Source organism: Microplitis mediator, chromosome 2 (assembly GCF_029852145.1).
Source record: "Microplitis mediator isolate UGA2020A chromosome 2, iyMicMedi2.1, whole genome shotgun sequence".
Taxonomy (NCBI): domain Eukaryota; kingdom Metazoa; phylum Arthropoda; class Insecta; order Hymenoptera; family Braconidae; genus Microplitis; species Microplitis mediator.
The window spans coordinates 7,001,396-7,019,157 of record NC_079970.1 but is presented as its reverse complement, the minus strand read 5'-3'; the positions used below and the strand labels follow the sequence as shown (position 1 = coordinate 7,019,157).

The window sequence follows — 17,762 nt, the reverse complement described above, 5'->3', positions numbered from 1 at the left end:
AAAATTATAACTCAAAAAAAAAAATTATTTAAAAAATTAAAAATGAGCGCCAATTATAAAAATTGATTAAAAGAAAAAAAAATTAATAACTTTCAACTGAGCAAAAAAATAAAACACTTGATAATTTTTTGAAAGATAAATATCGGAAACGCATTACCGTAAGTAACAAAAAATTTAATGAAGTTATTTGATAGATAGTTTGAAAAAAAAAAAAAAAAATTTAATAATAGACACTTGGACTGTGGGTATCAATTTACATTTCTCATGTTTTAAATATTTTTGTGTCAACTTCTATTTGACTCGATAAAAAATCATTCAAATTTTAAAATAATTTTTATTTAAACACAAGTTTGTTATTGTGATCAATAATAATAATAATAATAATACATCAATGTAAAATTTTTTTTTACAGAGTATAAAAAAATTCAGTATAAAAATATGAATAATTAATTTTAATCCTTATATATCTTAATAAATAATCAGTCTATAGAAAATGTTGCTTCGAGTTATAAATGTTATAACTACTGTAGTGATTATTATAACAATCATCAAGTGGTTTAATTTGATATGTCAATTCATATTGAAGAACATTAACAATTGGTCCAATAATTGATTTATGATACATTTGTTTCAATTCAAAACCTTTTTTGAAACACAATTCACGACAACCGTCTGTGTATTCAGAAAAAACAAGATCGACACAACTGTATCCTTGGTCGATTGCAAATTTAACCGCCGTTGAAAGTAAATAAGAACCTACTCCTTTACGCCGATAATTTTTATCAACGCACAACCTTTTTATCCATGCACCTTTTTCGCTCCTATGACTTTTTAATAATCCAATGGTACCTACGATTTTTTTACATTGTGATGACACATCAATATTTGAATCACGAAACTGTTTCTCTGTCATCACTGTGTAATTAATGTCAGCTGGATTACGAGTCATCGTGTAAGGCTGGAATGCTTCTGCTACCCAAAAACACGAGAATGCATTTGACATGTAAAGTCTAAACATAAATTTGAAAAAAAAGCAATTAATTAATGATAATTTTGATTTTTATTATTATTATTATTATACTTTAATGATGAACAGACTTGTAAGATATTTAAATGAGTAGGAATGTAACTGACAAGTGGGAATTTTTTAAATTTTAGGATAAATAAATTGTAAGTAGAATAAAAATTTAAAAAATGCGTGTTTTTATAATCGAGAAAACAGCGCGCGCATTTTTTTAAACTTCATTTTTTAAATGAATTTATTTATTTGAAATTTATAAATTGTTTCATATCTGCTACATTCACATTCATATACTTAAAACACTTTTTTTTCATCCCAAGTATTTTGTACTTGAATTTGAATATTTTTTTATGTATTTTCTTCAAAATTTCAAATACTTTTATATTTTAGTGAGAAATCAAATGGAGTATTGAGTATTTTTATTTAATAAATTTTAAAAAAATTTTGTCAGTGAATTATGATCCTGAAATTAGCAGAGAATCAACAATTTTCGAATTTTTTTTTCAACAAATGAACTATCGAAAAAAAAAAAATTTTTTTAAATGCACATGTAGAAAATTAAAACAACTATAGGTTCAATTATTTAAAAAATTTTTCTTATAATTTGTCTTTAACAAATCAAAAAATTATTAGACGTCGGCTAAATTCAGTATCGTATTAAATTTCTTTCTCTGCTTATCTGTACTTTTTTCGGAAAAAATGATCCTGAAGTTTGCCGACATCTAATAATTTTTGGATTTTTTTTCAAAACGATAAATTATAAAAAAAAAATTGTATTTACAGTTTTTAAATTTTTTAGTTATGTAAATTTGAGTTTTTTTTTCTAATTGATTCGTTGAAGAAAAAAATCAGAAAATTCTTAATTTTTGTTAACTTCGGGATCATTTGATTTTGCGTATTCTAATACTTTTTTGAAGAATTTTTTACAGGTACGCTAATAAACAACTGATAGTTACCTTGATATTTTGGTTAATTCTTGATTTATTTCGGCAGTTATCATCGTAAATCCAAAATAAGTAGTTGCGTATGTAATAATTATAATTAATGGAATAACTAGAAGACAAAATGTAAATGGCAGTCCAAAAAATATAAACATTATTGCGGCAGATAATATCATCAATTGAAATGTCAATTCTTTGAAAACATTTGAGAGAAATGCTGTGTTTAATGATGACATTATGTTTTTTTTCATCATATCATGACAATTTAATTCATCCCCTGGTTTATACTCTCTTATTACTATTATGTGACTCATTTCGTAAAATAGTTTAGTTTTAAATTAACGAAAAGGAAAAAAAAATGTAAATAAAATATATATACATAAACAAAAAGAACACGTTATGTTGTGAAGTAATACGAGGTTATGTTCACATGCTGCATTATTACCGCTAAACATTACCGACCGATAACTTGACCACCTGGTGACGTAATTGTGAGAATTGGCGGCTAATTTGAAAAGAAAACAGCGCAATATCCAATTATAAGAGTATTCTCAGAGAGTGCTTCCCCTTATTGATTATTCTTATTACTTGCGCGGTAAATTTAAATATTTGAAAAATTAGTTATTAAAAATTGGAGAAGACTAAAAATCGTACGTCAAAATAAAATGGCGGCATAATATGATAGAAAAATATTTAAAAAATAAAAAAAAAACACGCAAGTGTTTGAACAATTTAAATTTGATTGATTTAGTTTAAATAGTTTGATTTAATTTAAATTGCTCCAAGTGTATTGCAGCTAAAAAAACGTCACTTAACTGATATTTCCCACCAGACGATGCCAGATGATTTTGCTCAGGAACTTGGAAGATATCAGCATCAGCAATTCGCAACACTTTACACAAGCACTGAACACTCAACACTTGACACCACAGACACTTTGCACAATTTAAATTAACAAAAGATAAATTTTATAATCACTGCACAATTTGACACGATTTAACTATACAATACTGTGTTTCAATTCAAACGTAAAGAACAAAGAAAGATCTGGACTATGACTGCCATTGTCGATGATACTGGCTGCCGCTATTGGACCGCTAGTTGATAAAAAAAAATCGGTTTTGCGATTCTCTCGCCCCCCACTTTAGCATAAACAATTGAACGTTGAATACAGTACACGCAGTAGCGCCGTCTTGGCGCGAAATTTTAAAATTGTAATTTAAAAACTATTAAAATTTATTTGTGTCAATAATTATATTAATTAGACTAAGAAATATACTCGAAATTTTTTATTTTCATCAATAATTTATTAATTACTCTCATTACTAACGCGGTAAATTTAGTCTTCTACTCTTAGCATCATCACTACTATTGTAAATACAAATTATTTTATTATTTTGTTTTAAACTTAAAGATTATTACAGATTAAAGTACGTAATTGCAAGTTCTCTACCATTATAGCCACTTCTCGTATATATTTTATTAATTAAATTATTTTAAAACGTGATTATTTATTATTTTTACTGTTAAAATTAAACCAGTTACTGAAAATTTTCTAGGTTATTAATAACATAATTATTTATTCGAATCTATGTTTGTTTTTATAAAGAAAATATAAAAAATACACATGACCGTAATGTATTTCACCTGCGTGTGTATATTTGAATAAATTTGATGAAATGTTTCTAAGTGTATAATATCTTTTTTCAAAAAAATGTATGTATGTAATTATATAAATATACAAATAACGGAATCCTAAATTCAATTATAATAGAATCTGTTGTATAAAAACATAGAATATTAATTTAATTTACAGTTAAAGCTGGGCCGTAATAAACCAATTTTTTAATTTTACTTTTCTTTTAATTTATTAATCAATTGTTATTACAGAAATTTTTATAGCTTCCAAAAGAATGTGAAAGACAAACTTTTTCAGAAGGCTATTATCATTGGAGTAACGTAATTGTTCAAAACCTAATTAGAAAAGTAAAATTGAAAAATTCGGTTAGGACTGCCCACTAGGGTGGGTTGAAAAAAAACTTTTTTTTTGTTTTTCTTAGCATGGGGGTAGAATTTGTACCTTATAGAAAAAAAAATTTTTTTACTCAACATTTTGAGGTGGCTTACTCGTTTTTTAAATAAATAATTGATTAAACGGGGTAGTTCCAACGAAAAAAATTTTTTTTTGTCCAAAATCGTGGAAAACATCTAATAATTGTCGAATGTGATGTTTTTTTACTTCACTTTCATTTTAATTCAAAAGAAAATGCTTTTCATTTTTGAATTTTTTTACTTAAATTACAAAAATAATAGGAAAAAAATTTTTTCAACTCCTGACTTTCAATTAGCTTTCAAGGGGACACCCTACAGATTCAAGAATACCATGTAATTTTTTTCGTTGGGACTACCCCGTTTGATCAATTATTTATTTTAAAAACGATTGGACCACCTCAAAATGTTGAGTAAAAAAATTTTTTTTTTTTTATAAGGTACAAATTCTACCCCCATGCTAAGAAAAACAAAAAAAAAGTTTTTTTTCAACCCACCCTACTGCCCACCCTTAATTAAATCGAGTCTCTAATGACCATTGAGTCGGTCACCAAATAAAAATTATTCGAATTTTATTTTTATAATCAATATTTTGCAAATAAATTATTATTGTTAATTTACAGTCAAATAAAAAATTTTAATTTCAATATTTAATAATAAATCATATAGAAATTCAAATGCTCCAACCAATTATTTATTTCTAATACTTTGTTTTATGAATTACACGTTTTTATACAAGTATCTCTATTTTGAATTGACAATAATGAATTTTATAAATTTTCAAATTTTATATTTATATTTTATTATATGAATAATTTTTTTATACACATATATGACAGTGCTTTTATTTTACGATCAAACATTAAATCTATACTTTATTAATTATTAATAAAATCTGTTAATTAATAAATTAAAGTTTCATAATGAAATACATTATATTTAATTAATGATAAATTATTGTTATTTAAATCAATATTCATGTAAATGCAATAGTAAAATAAAAGACCTCATACCCCATTACTCCATATATTTATAAATATAGATATACAAATACATGAAGTGATCGGGTATTACGTTTTTTACTTCACCTATTTTTCATATTTTTTAAATATATAAAGATATTTAATTATTTTATAATATCAAATTTATCAAGTGAATAGCTAAAATTTTTTACTCTTAATTACTTTTAAATTTATAATAATTTTTCCATAAAGAATTACTTATTAATAATAGTAATTATTATGTATATCTTTTGTTTTATATTCATACATTTATTCTTAATAATTAATATAATAATTTTTATACACACACATCACTCACAATCATGTTAAAAATAAAATCTTTTTCAAATTACAGGTGGTCTCATTGTTTTCTTTAAAGTTTTATTTATTTTTTTTATTTTTGTGAGTATATTTATAATGATCCTGAGATGATTCTTTACAAAGAAAAAAAGTAAGGAACAAATAAATTATAAACCTATGAATGGTTACAAAATATTCAGTATTTGGAAATGTGACTATTTTTTAAAAAATCAATATCACAAAAGCAATTCGATTGAATAATAATCTAAATCGATAATAATTATGGCAACAAGTATATAATTATAACTCCTTAAAGCACAAACAGTTAATTACCGTTAGTTAATTCAGATAATGTACTATTGAAATACATTTTAAAAAATATAGTGGTCGAATTCGTTTCAAAAATTTATAATAGCAAATGTATATTATTTTTAAATAAATGAAAAAAAAATTCCAAACATTTTTATAATTTATTGCAATAAAAGACAAGCTAACCATACACTGCAAAAAGAGCGGTGTTAACATGAAATAACACCGGAACAGGTGGTGTAATTTGACGGTGTTAAAATACTGGTGTTAAATCGGTGTAAAAAAAATTCTACGTATAGAAATTACACTGAGAAAAAAAATACTTTTCAACACCGAAAAGTATTTTAACACTGCGATAATTTTTTTAATCCTGGTAAAGAATATTTACACTGGCAGCGATGTTATTTCAACACCGCTTTCGGTGTTGAAATTTAACACCGAAAATTTTAACACCTACACCTTCTAGACTATCCCCGTTTTTTGTTACAGTGTAGTATTTGAAATCAATAAATAGCATACGCGAATCAAAAGAATGCTATAAAGAGTTATTTACTTATATATATTTAATTTAAAAAAAAAAGAAAGCAAAACTGACAAAACTAACACATTAATTTGTACCTCTCGAATAAATATAAATAAAAAAAAGGTCTTATATTAATTATCATATCAATAAGAATTTCACGTTATTTCAGCTTTACATCCATGAGCATCATCATCGTCATAATTTTTAATGTCGTCTCTGTCATCTATTTCATCATCCACTTCCTTATATCCAATATCCTTGGCACTTGTTTCTTCATTACTACTTTTACTGCAGTCACCATCAGCGTCTTCAAGAATATCTTGTTCTTGATCTAAAAAATCTGTCGGTACAAATTCCATGTTTTCATCGCCGTCATTGAGATCCGATGGTCCAGATAATGAACAAAATTCAATATCACCATCAGTATTATCCAGTGGTTCATCTCTACCGGGGTCATCTTCATGCATACTCATCAAATGTTCATAATTTGTTGTTAAACTGTCATCGTTATTATCAGGAAACATATCTGTTGGACTTAGAGGAATATCAAGTGGTTCTAGTTTTACTGCTGGCGTTGATGAGGTAGGTGTCGTTCTTTGAAGACGAATTTTAGTAAGTGGTTTAATTACATCTTTAGATTCTGGATGTGGACGTTTTGGCACGCGTTTTGGACTAGTTAATGAGGGTATTGATGCTGAGGTTTTAGATTCTTTGGTTTCCGGTGTAGGCTTTGATACCTGAGGCGGTGTTGATTGTGTTTTCTTAGGTTGAGGTACTAGATTTGGTGGTTTTTGATTCTATAACAACAATAATTATTATTGTTATCATTAATGTCAACTAATGCAGCCATAGCATTGTAGTATGCCGAATTTATAAATTAATATCACTTAAACTAGAAATAATAACACCACCATTAACAGCAGCAAAAGAAAGACAAGAGAGATATAGTTTATTGAATACAAGATGTAAGCTGTTATGCTGTCAAATTATGACTGACTGACTCTAGTCGCGCTTCTATAAAACAAAGGAAGAAGGTATTTGTTTTCTAGTTGTTCAAATATTTTAAAATATCAGCTTCTCAATAAACCCACGGAACACACTTGCCTTTGAGACATCTATAAGATATCAGTTTTTAGGCTACTTTTTAAGATATCGATAAGGCACCAATATGTTGACAAAACGATGAGAAATGTATGTCACCGAAAAAATATCTACTGAAAAGACTTAACACAAGTGACGACAAAAAGTAAATTACAAATAGTGGTAAAATAAGTCAGCTAAATGACTTCCTAATTGAAATAAGACAGCAAAAACAACACAACTCGTCCCTGTCTCCGGAACCAACATTGGCATGTCGTATTTATACCAAAAAAGGCGACTTTGAGATGAAAAAAAAAATTTCTTATCCTTTTAAAAGATATCTTAAAGTTGACTCTGTGCTACGTGGGAAATAATCGTCCCGATGAAAAGTTGTGTTGGAAAATTCGAACTTAATCTATATTATTAAGATAATAAGGAAAATTTTGTTCTCGCCATATCTATGTGATAGAATTAGTCAAAAAAGTGTGCATAGAAAAAAAAAAGGATTCATTGACACAAAAAATCTTTACTCGCCTTAAGAAAATCTTTACTTACCCCAATAAATTTTTTGCATTGGGAATTGAAAACAAAAATTTATTTAGAACTAGAAAAAATTACTTGGTGCAAGGAATTATTTCTTGACCAAAAAAATCTTTTCTCGCCCCAAGACAATTTTTGTATTTAATTGATAATGCATAAAATTTCTTGGTGCAAATTAAAATTTTTTGCAGCAAAAAATCCTTTTTTTCTGCGTATCTTATAAATTTAGTAGTGATATTTGGGCAGTCACGTATTGACTGCAGGTTGCTCGTTTAAATTAAAATCATTTACAATCTCGGTTCGATTCTGCTATGGTCCCAACACACCCTATCTATCACCCTACAGGGAAAAAAACACCATAGTCCAAAAACAACCCTGTAGCCTAACGCAAAGATAATAAAAAAATAGTCTATAATTTAATTGAGCTAATAATTGATAATAAAAAAGAAATATTCTGCTAAGAAATTAATTGATGTACGTGACTCTATTTAGCGAATCAAAATAATCATTCGTTACAGTATTATAATTTAAAAAAACAAAACATACCTGCGATGGACAAGGTCCAGCTAGACCTTTTACTTGAAGTGCCTCTGCGGCATTTAATAATTGAGGAAGCTTGTCATGAGCAACATTAACTTCTCCTCGATACATAAATTTAACAAGTGCTTCAACTTCCCAAAACTTTAAATCTTTCATCAAAATAATTGGATGCTGACATGGATTTTCACGTAACAAAGCTGCGAGATAATCACTGCAAGATGATAATATCATTTTATGGCACTTTAGTGAACGTCCTTCACAGGCAAGAGTTACATCAACAAATTCTTCAGAATCCAAAAGTGATGGAAAACTATTCTGCATGTTACTGTGGTAACTATTCCACCTTAAACAAACCTAAAAAAAAATACATTAGATCTTTCAATTTATTTATTTGTTTATTTTAAAAATAATTATTTATACCTCAGTGGGTTGCTGAGGGTAAGTAGTATTTTCAGGTATTCTAGCAGCTGGTTGTGACTTTGATGGCGTCTTAACAGTACCAGCTGATGAAACTTGTTTTACTTTCAACGGAATTGTTTTTAAAACAACAGTCTTTTGCTGTTGTTCATGTTGCTGTCGTTGTTGTTGGGGTTGATAACTTTTGGTACGTAGACTATTTTTTGCTTGTCGACGGATTGCTGATTGTTGTGCTAATCTCACTGGTTTTGGTTGTGTCGAAACTCCTTGGGTGTGAGATTGTAACACTGAAATATAAAATACGTATATGTATTATTAGTAAATTATATATTTTTTATTTAACAGTAAAAATAATATCAATGGCATATGGAAAAAATGTTATATCAAAAATTAATATAAAATAGAAAAAACTGAAACTTACTATCAGTAATTAGTATTGTTTTCATAATAAAATCAATAAATTTAGTAGGCTTACAATTATTACTATAAATTATTTTAAAAACCAGCTAAAAATATTATTATTTTTAGATATTAATTTATAACATTAGTAGAAGCTAATTAATTTATGAAATTCAACAATAAAGTGACAATTAGTAAAATAAAAAATTGCTATTATAGACACAGATTTTTTTACCCGTGTAAAAAAAATTTTCGTTCATAATTTAGGTCTGAATTTCATGACGAAACTCAGAACGTGACACAAATATGACTTTCATCATGAATTTACTCCAACTTTTCGTTTAGTAAATCAGTACAAATTATAAAATTAATTTATTACGTCTTTGAATTGGACTTATGATGACTTCGATGAAACGACTGATTTTTTACTCGATTAAACCTTTTGTCAAATTAATCTATTCAGAAATTACCAATAAACTTGTTCTATCAAGTACTTGATTTACGTAAATCAGTTTCGATTGTAAAATTAATTTAGTGAATGAACTTCGGATCACTTGGATTAAAATTTTACCGTCATAATTTTGACGTGATTATAGTTGATGATACAAATTCATTATGAAAGTAATATTTGTGTCACGATCTGAGTTTCGAGATTAAATTTATATTTTAATTCATTATGAACAATATTTTTTTTACACGGATAATTTTCCGCTATAAAAATTTAAAATTTTCAAAAAAAAAAATCGAGTTTTTGGTTTCGGTTCAACGTTGGACAATCGAGTTTTTATCAGATCTCGACGTTTTGGGGTTTTAGAAAACTATTCTAAGTATTTCCGGATGGACGCCCGTGTGTGTGTGTGATTTTTGTCCTACGACATTGACGGCAATCGAAAGGGCTCATCAAGACTTAGACCTGATTAGATCTTGAAGTCGATTGGTCAAGTAGTTTACGAGTTATACGAAAAATAAAAATAAAAACTTTTTTTTTGAGGTTTTTTCGTATAACTCGTAAACCTCTTGACCGATTTGCTTCAAAATTTAATCAAAGCTAAGTCTTCAAAAGTATTTGCGATCGCGCAAAGTGCAAAACGGATGATTTGTTTCAAAGATATCGTCGGGCAAAGATTACTTTCTTTCAGCGAAATTCTTTTACAAATAATGTTTTCGAGCCCTCTAAGCTCGGAAACAGCGGGAAGATTTGGGGTCGGTCCACAGGGTCAACCGTTTTTTCAGATTTTTTTAGTAAGCATTGTCAAAATTTTGTATTCTTACCAATGATTAATATGAAATATTAGAATCACTTATTAGTGCAAATTACTTTAAATAAAGTAAGAGACCCAGTACCCGATCACTCATATATTTGTATATCTATATTTACTAAATTTTACTAAATATAGAAATACAAATTCATGGAGTGATCGAGTACTAGGTCTCTTATCTTGTACTAAATTATAAATTTAGCTTTCTCATATATTTAAAATTTTGAAACTAGTGTATTGCCATTTTTTAACATATTATAGTTCTAGTTTAAAATTACTATATGAATATATTAATTTAAAATAAAAAATATACTCCGAACATTTAAAATTCTAATAATAATTTTTTTTAGGTAATGAAATGACGTTGTATAAATAAATGTTAATTTGTTCCACTATATTTAAGTTTTTCCAATGAAATTTACCATGATATCGTCTGCCTATAAGTCTACCACCATGATGAACCCTTAGATGTCGATGAAGATTGGTCGTACCGCATTGACGAGGATTAGCACCGCCTCGTACGACAACAGATCCACAAATGCGGCATTGAGCACGAAGTGGATCTTCAACGCACAAATCAAAATGTGCCCAGACAGCACTTGGGTTGGCCATTGCTCTGAGACTCCGGGCGTGTGAACGTACTCTGGTTGCTGGTTGAAGATTTATTCCAGTGGATAATGATTTTGATTCATTTAAATAAGATTCATCATCACCATCATTGTCATCGTCCTCATCATCCTCGTCACCAACTTCGAATTTCATAGAACTCTCCAATTTATCTTGTAACAGACGTTTTGATAATTGATCACTCAAACTGAGATAATGAGAGCCAAGTTTTGTAGCAGGAGTTGTTCCACTTACAAATAATCCACCACTGGATGCCATTCCAATTATTTCCCCAGCAGATTGTTATAGATAATAATCAACTGGTGTTATTTTTAAAATAATTATTACTCAGCTTAAACTCTACTGGATTTTATTACTCCGTCCCAATGGCTGATTCCTAAAGATTAAATTTTTTATATTTTTTTTTATCTACTAACCAAAGACCGTTTCATTTCTTCAATACTAAGGTCAATTGACCTGAAATAAATTGTATCGAAAGGGTCTTGTATAAAAAACCGGTTGTCCACTTTTTAGATTTATTTTCACCAGACAAATTTATAGAAAAAATTCTAAAACCTTTGATATTTCATTTAAATTAACATAATAAATATTATCAATAATTTAATTAAAACTTAAGCAACAAAACAAGATAAAAACAAGTAGAGGGAGTAAATACGCGCAGTCGCACTCATTACATCAGTTCGTTTTACCGAAATATTTCATTTTGTCTACTATATATATCCTATTATTATCAACATCGCGAGCTCACTACTGTACACACTCGGGTATAAAAAATCTTCATAATGACATATTATAAGATTATAATATATGAGTGTGAAGATAGCAGACATCAGGCAAATTTGAAATTGTTAATGAATGGAGTAAATAATTAATAAAATAAAATTTAAAAAATACGCATTTGAAAAATTTTGAAATTAATAAGTGCATTTTTTAAAAATATTATTTTTTAAATTATTTACTCTATTTATTTGTAATTTTAAATTTGTCTGATGTCTGCTACATTCACACTCATTATAATATATCTCTTATTTATTTTTTTTTACTACCATAAACAACCCCAATAATTCAACCGTACACTCACTAAAAATCTAATCCTTGTTTTTACCATTAATTCAATAATTTTTTGCTACATGAGTGTGAATGCAGCAGACATAAGACAGTTTATAAATTTTAAATAAATGAATTAATAAATTTAAATAATAAAATTTTAAAAAATGCGCGTACTGACTTTTCAAATATTTAAATACGCAATTTTTTAATTTTTATTCTACTTAAATTTTATTTATTTATTCAAAAATTTAAAAACTCCCCACTTGTTAGTTACATTCACACTCATTTTTCTACTCTTATGAGTGTAAATGTAGCAGACAATTTATAAATTTAAAATAAATAATAAAATAAATAAAAATAATGAAATTTAAAAAAATGCGCGCGATAATTTTGAATTAATCTAATACGCATTTTTTAATTTTTACTCTACTTACATTTTATTTATTTATTTACAAAATTAAAAACTTCCTACTTGTCAGTAACATTCACACTCATTTTTCTACATGGTAATAAAGTTAGCAGACATCTGAAATTTTTAAAAACTTTGAAATAATAAATTAAAATGTTTATAGAATAAAAATAAAAAAATGCATGTTTAGAAAATTCAAAATTCAGTACATGTGTGTTTTTAAATTTTATTGTTTTAATTAATTTATTTACTTATTTAAAATTTATCAATTGTCTCATGTCGGCTACATTTACACTCATATTTTTTTACTCTCATGAATGATACTGAAGTCAGCCGACGTCTAATAATTTTTGGATTTTTTTTAAACTGATGAATTATAAAAAAAAAAAAAAATATTTCAAAAAATTGCACCCGTAGTTTTTTAAATTTTCTACAAGTGCATATTTTCATTTTTTATTTTTTTTGTAATTTATTCGTTGAAACATAAATCCAAAAATTGTTAATTGTTTGCTAACTTCAAAATCATTCTTATGAGTGTAAATGTAGCATGATCCTGAAGATAGCAGACAATTGAAAATTTTTAGGTTTTTTTTTTAACAATTAAATTTGAAGAAAAAAAAAAATTAAAAATATACACATGTAGAAAATTTCAAAAACTACAAGTGCAATTTTTTAAAATATTTTTTTTTTTATAATTTACCGTCTAAAAAAAAGTCCAAAAATTATTAGATGTCGGCTAACTTCAGTATCATAAATGTAGCAGACAATTTATAAATTTAAAATAAATACAAGAAATAAAATAATTTACAAAAATGCGCGTACTGATTTTTCATTGATCTAAATACGCATTTATAAATTTTTACTCCACTTACATTTTATTTATTTATTCAAAAATTTTAAAAATTCCCACTTGTCAGTTACGTTCACTCTCATCTTTAATTATCTAAAAAAAATAAAAATAAAATTTAACTGATACTTAACTTTATACTTTTAATAAAATATAATATTTCAAATTTATAACTTTTATTTTTTATATCAATATTTTATTTGTGGACTGAATGTCTAAGATGTAAAGGCAGATAAAAAAAAAAATTTCCTCATATCACATGTACTGACATTACCGAGCGTCATGTATGCTATAAGTGTGTACAGTAGACATATATGTATATGTATGTATACATATATATATTTAATATGTATATCTCGACACTCGATCACACCGCATGTTATATCGACCGACTAGACACGATACGATAGTTACTTGTTATACTGTACTACAATTCATTCAAGTAAATGTTACGGCATCTACGATTAAATGAACACAATAGTAATAAGAGTAACCATGAGCAATAAAAAAAAAATTCTATGTCATATATTGATCAATTAATAAACTATATATATAAATAGATAAAACTCTACACTTACAATTTACAAGCTAGCCTACTCGGAGTGTAAATGATTGACCGGTTCGGCAAATGGCCGATCGACTACGTCGTGATAAGAACAATAAAATTTTTAAATTTTAAATACTGTGGACAATCTTGTTACTCATAACCAACTTATATTTCACAAATAAATATAAATATTAATGTTATGATATTTATTATGTATGAAAAAGTAAATTGTAAATATTTATCTTCTTTGTACCTTTGGTTCTTGATGTTGAAAATTAAAATGGGCGAAAAATTTGTTAATGGATTTAAATATTTGTGTTTTAATAATTAAGTTATTAAATGACAAATTGATGAATGTTATAGATCCAAGTTTTGTGTGCACACTGGCCCTCGACAAACTAACGATTTATACGATTCCCCCAGATTCCCCCAATACAAGCCGTACCCGGGAATGACTAAAATCGAAATCGGTGTTTAACGCAATGGCGTGTGAGCGCATGTGCGAAAGCCGGTTCCTCTCTTCTCTCCATTCTCACCCTCGTGCATGCTCGTATCGTTCTGGCGCATTATCCATATTTTCGTCCTCGTCCCTTAGTAGAATACATACATGTATAGATATATATATATTGTGTTGTATTGCATTGTATTGCACGTGCATATTTCAATAAATGGATGTCTTGCTTGATTTTCCTTCCTCTTTTAATCTTCGATGACTCTTATAGATTTTGCGTCTTGGACCATGTGCTGGTTGTTGTACTACTGACGTACTAACCATTTTAATTATGTTCGGTTTTATTCTCTATTATCATTAAGGCCATTCTCAGACAGTGCCCCCCCTTTTTAAAATTTTAAATGACCAAGTTGTCAGAAGCGTATCAAAATTTTATCAATTGATTAAAAAAAAAATCTGTCTATCGGTTAACCCTGCGGGCCAGCCCCAAAACATTGCCGTGAACACATTTTCGAGCTCTTCGACCTCGAAAATACTATTTTGAGCCATTGTTTTCGAAAAAAAAACGTTTTTTACCATTTATTTCTTCAACGATATCTCTCGAACGAATTAATCGATTGAGACGGTTGAGGTGGCAATCAACGCGTTTTATTGAGTCTAGAGCTGATTAGATTTTGGAATTGATTGGATGAGTCTCTTCAAAGATAATCGAAAAAAACCGTTTTTTACCATTTATTTCTCCAACGATATTTCTCGAACAAATTAAACGATTGAGATGGTTAAGGCGGCGATTGACGCGTTTTATTAAGTTCTAGAGCTGATTAGATTTTGAAGTCGATCGTTCAACTCGCTTCTGAGAAATCAATAAAAAACTAAAAAAAAAAAATTTTTTTTTTTCGTAATTCGTAAATATTTTCGAGTTTTCTTGGTCAAATGATCTGAAATATTCAAGAAAGTTGATGGCCAACAAGCTCTTTCGATTGCCGCCTTAACCACCCAAATCGATTCATTAGTTACAAAGTTATAGACCGTTCACACACATCCATACACACACACACACACACACACACACACACACACACACACACACACACACACACACACACACACACACACACACACACACACACACACACACACACACACATACAGACACTCGCATATCATTCTGAAAATAGTCAGAATAGCTTCCTAGGACTTCAAAACGTCGACATATGATGAAAACTCGATTTTCGGAAATCGGGGTGAAAACAATAACTTCTCGAATTTTTTGAAAACCATCCATTTTCTTAGTGGGAAGTTAAAAAATTAAAACATTATTTGAAAAAAGACAACGTAGTAGTAATTTCGCGGAGGTATAGATTTAAAAAAAAAATTACCGTTGATATCAATTGGGAGTTATACGAAATTTGGAAAATAAATTCCAGTAAAATCTTTATGTCAATTTTATAATTCAAATTTTGCAGGCTAAAATTTAATGATCCTGAAGTTAACAGACAATTAACAATTTTCGAATTTTTTTTTCATACATCAATTACAAAAAATTAAAAAAACTAAAAATATGCATGTGTAGAAAATTTAAAAAACTTTAAGTGCAATTTTTTAAAATATTTTTTTTTTTATAATTTATCGTTTTGAAAAAATTCCAAAAATTATTAGACGTCAGCTAACTTCAGTATCATAAAATTTATTCAACAAATTTTGTTCAACTCCTAATTGATATCAACTACAAGTAATTTTTTAAAAATCTACAACTCAGCGAAATTACGACTGCGTTGTCCGTTTTTTCAGTCAATGCTTCAATTTTTTTTTAATTAATTAATAAAATTTAAATACAGTTATGACAGTTAAAAGTCATTGAAAATTTTCAAAAAGTAGGGGGGGGGGGACACTGTCTAAGAATGCTTTTAAATACACAGCTTTATTTTCTATTTGTATCAATATAATATGTAATCTTTGGTTACGTATTTTTTGACTTCTTTATACAAACTTTATTTTACTTGCTCATTATTTAATAATTACAGACAAAAATAAAATTTATTTTTAAAATTAAAATATTAAGTATAAATAAAAAGTAATTAAATAAAAATTATTATTAAAAATACTTTCAGTTTACTAAAATATAAATTTTAAATTTACCGCGTAATTTTATTTAGTTTCTTGTTTTCCAACTGTTGGTAATGCAATAATAATTTTTATTTAATTAATATGGATGAATTTTATTAATTACCTTCATTAGTTGAGAAATTTTGTTGATTATTTGTAATTGTTCTATTTGAATTACAGTCGTTGTCATCAACAACTCGGTTATCATCACGATTACTTTGTTGACGGAATTCAAATTTACTTCTCGCAGTTTCAACGGCAGCGAGATTTGGTTGGTGATTATGAGGAATTTTTTCACGAGGTTCATCGTAATTAATTGTTGTATGCATACTTCCACGACAGTGTGCCGATCTTTTAACACACCTCCATATTATATTTTTAGCTGTTTTTTTGTGAAAAGTGTACATATGATTTTTGTAAATAATTTTAGGCCCGCCTTTATTAGATCTGATAAACTAAAAAAAATGTTTTAAATTTTTTAAATATTTATTACTTGTTTACATACCCATAATTTAAATGACTAAATTAATGATTCGAATTTCAAATTTATCAATAGTAACATTACTTACTTCAGCGCCGGAATGATTAATTAAATTAAAGTCCTCTTGTGACATTTTTAAAATTTTTTATTTTTAAAATTTACAAACAACTGCTTACATTTAATAAATTTAAAATTTCAATATTTAAATATAAAAAGTATCACTTATTTTATTATTTATTTATTGTTATGACAAAAAAGTAACCTAGTGTTAAAAACGTGGGCCATTTTATTTCTTAGCCATTTTATTTTTGTTTCCAATTAAAAAACTCTGCCGATAAGATAACAAAATTCATACCATAAATATACGCGCAATTAAAAATTTCGAGAATCGAGATTTATTCGATTACAAGATAAGAATATGAGTGTGAATGTAGCTGACAATTGTCAATTTTTTAAATGTACAATAAAGTGAATTAAATTTAAATCGAATAAAATTTAAAAACCGCAGATATACAGAATTTGAAAATCAGTGAATTTTTCAAATTTTTAATTTTTCAATTCGTTTATTTGTGATTTTAAATTTGTCTCATCCGCTAAATTCACTCATATAAGACTACATAAATTAATAAATAACAAAGCTGTCAAAAATATAAAAACAAAAATATATCAGTAACCATAGAGTCTTTTTTTGAATTTTTAAAAACAATATCTGTCAAATCATCATAATTTATTTAATTTAAAAAAACAAACACGATAATGGATTATAACATATCGATCGATCGAACATGAAACTATATATATCTATATTTACGTAGATGTATGTGGTATGTACGTAAGTTGAAGTATTGGACAACATGGAATCATT

The 17,762-nt window shown here is 27.2% G+C and overlaps 2 protein-coding genes across 7 annotated transcripts; both read right to left on the bottom strand.

The window, feature by feature from the left end:
• Window positions 1–366: 366 nt before the first annotated feature.
• LOC130662909 (N-acetyltransferase family 8 member 3-like) lies at window positions 367–2,401 on the bottom strand. Its single transcript, XM_057461870.1, has 2 exons — window positions 1,978–2,401; window positions 367–1,010 (listed from the first exon to the last, which is right to left on the bottom strand). Exons 1-2 carry the CDS (start codon window positions 2,274–2,276, stop codon window positions 485–487), a joined length of 825 nt encoding a protein of 274 aa, XP_057317853.1. The 5' UTR covers window positions 2,277–2,401; the 3' UTR covers window positions 367–484.
• Window positions 2,402–4,588: 2,187 nt separating this feature from the next.
• On the bottom strand, window positions 4,589–17,409 carry LOC130662906 (protein jim lovell-like). Of its 6 annotated transcripts, none has more exons than XM_057461867.1 (5): window positions 16,986–17,409; window positions 16,541–16,871; window positions 8,725–9,008; window positions 8,311–8,658; window positions 4,589–6,941 (listed from the first exon to the last, which is right to left on the bottom strand). In XM_057461867.1, exons 1-5 carry the CDS (start codon window positions 17,028–17,030, stop codon window positions 6,300–6,302), a joined length of 1,650 nt encoding a protein of 549 aa, XP_057317850.1. In that variant the 5' UTR covers window positions 17,031–17,409; the 3' UTR covers window positions 4,589–6,299. The 6 variants fall into 6 exon arrangements, with proteins under 6 accessions (XP_057317850.1, XP_057317849.1, XP_057317846.1 ...); XM_057461866.1 differs by lacking the exon at window positions 16,986–17,409 and adding an exon at window positions 10,802–11,382 and having other exon boundaries at window positions 4,634–6,941; window positions 16,541–16,670; XM_057461863.1 differs by lacking the exons at window positions 16,541–16,871; window positions 16,986–17,409 and adding exons at window positions 10,802–11,382; window positions 14,113–14,445 and having other exon boundaries at window positions 4,634–6,941.
• Between the last annotated feature and the right edge of the window lie 353 nt (window positions 17,410–17,762).

Bases quoted from the DNA above. Each gene is read 5' to 3' on its own strand.
- LOC130662906 (XM_057461866.1), bottom strand. From the start codon at position 11,264: ATGGCATCCAGTGGTGGATTATTTGTAAGTGGAACAACTCCTGCTACA. The intron at 9,009-10,801 runs GTAAATTTCATT...TTTATATTTCAG, and splicing joins TATAGGCAGACGATATCATG to TGTTACAATCTCACACCCAA. The intron at 8,659-8,724 runs GTATAAATAATT...ATTTTTTTTTAG, and splicing joins ACCCTCAGCAACCCACTGAG to GTTTGTTTAAGGTGGAATAG.
- LOC130662909 (XM_057461870.1), bottom strand. From the start codon at position 2,276: ATGAGTCACATAATAGTAATAAGAGAGTATAAACCAGGGGATGAATTA. The intron at 1,011-1,977 runs GTAACTATCAGT...ATTTATGTTTAG, and splicing joins GAATTAACCAAAATATCAAG to ACTTTACATGTCAAATGCAT.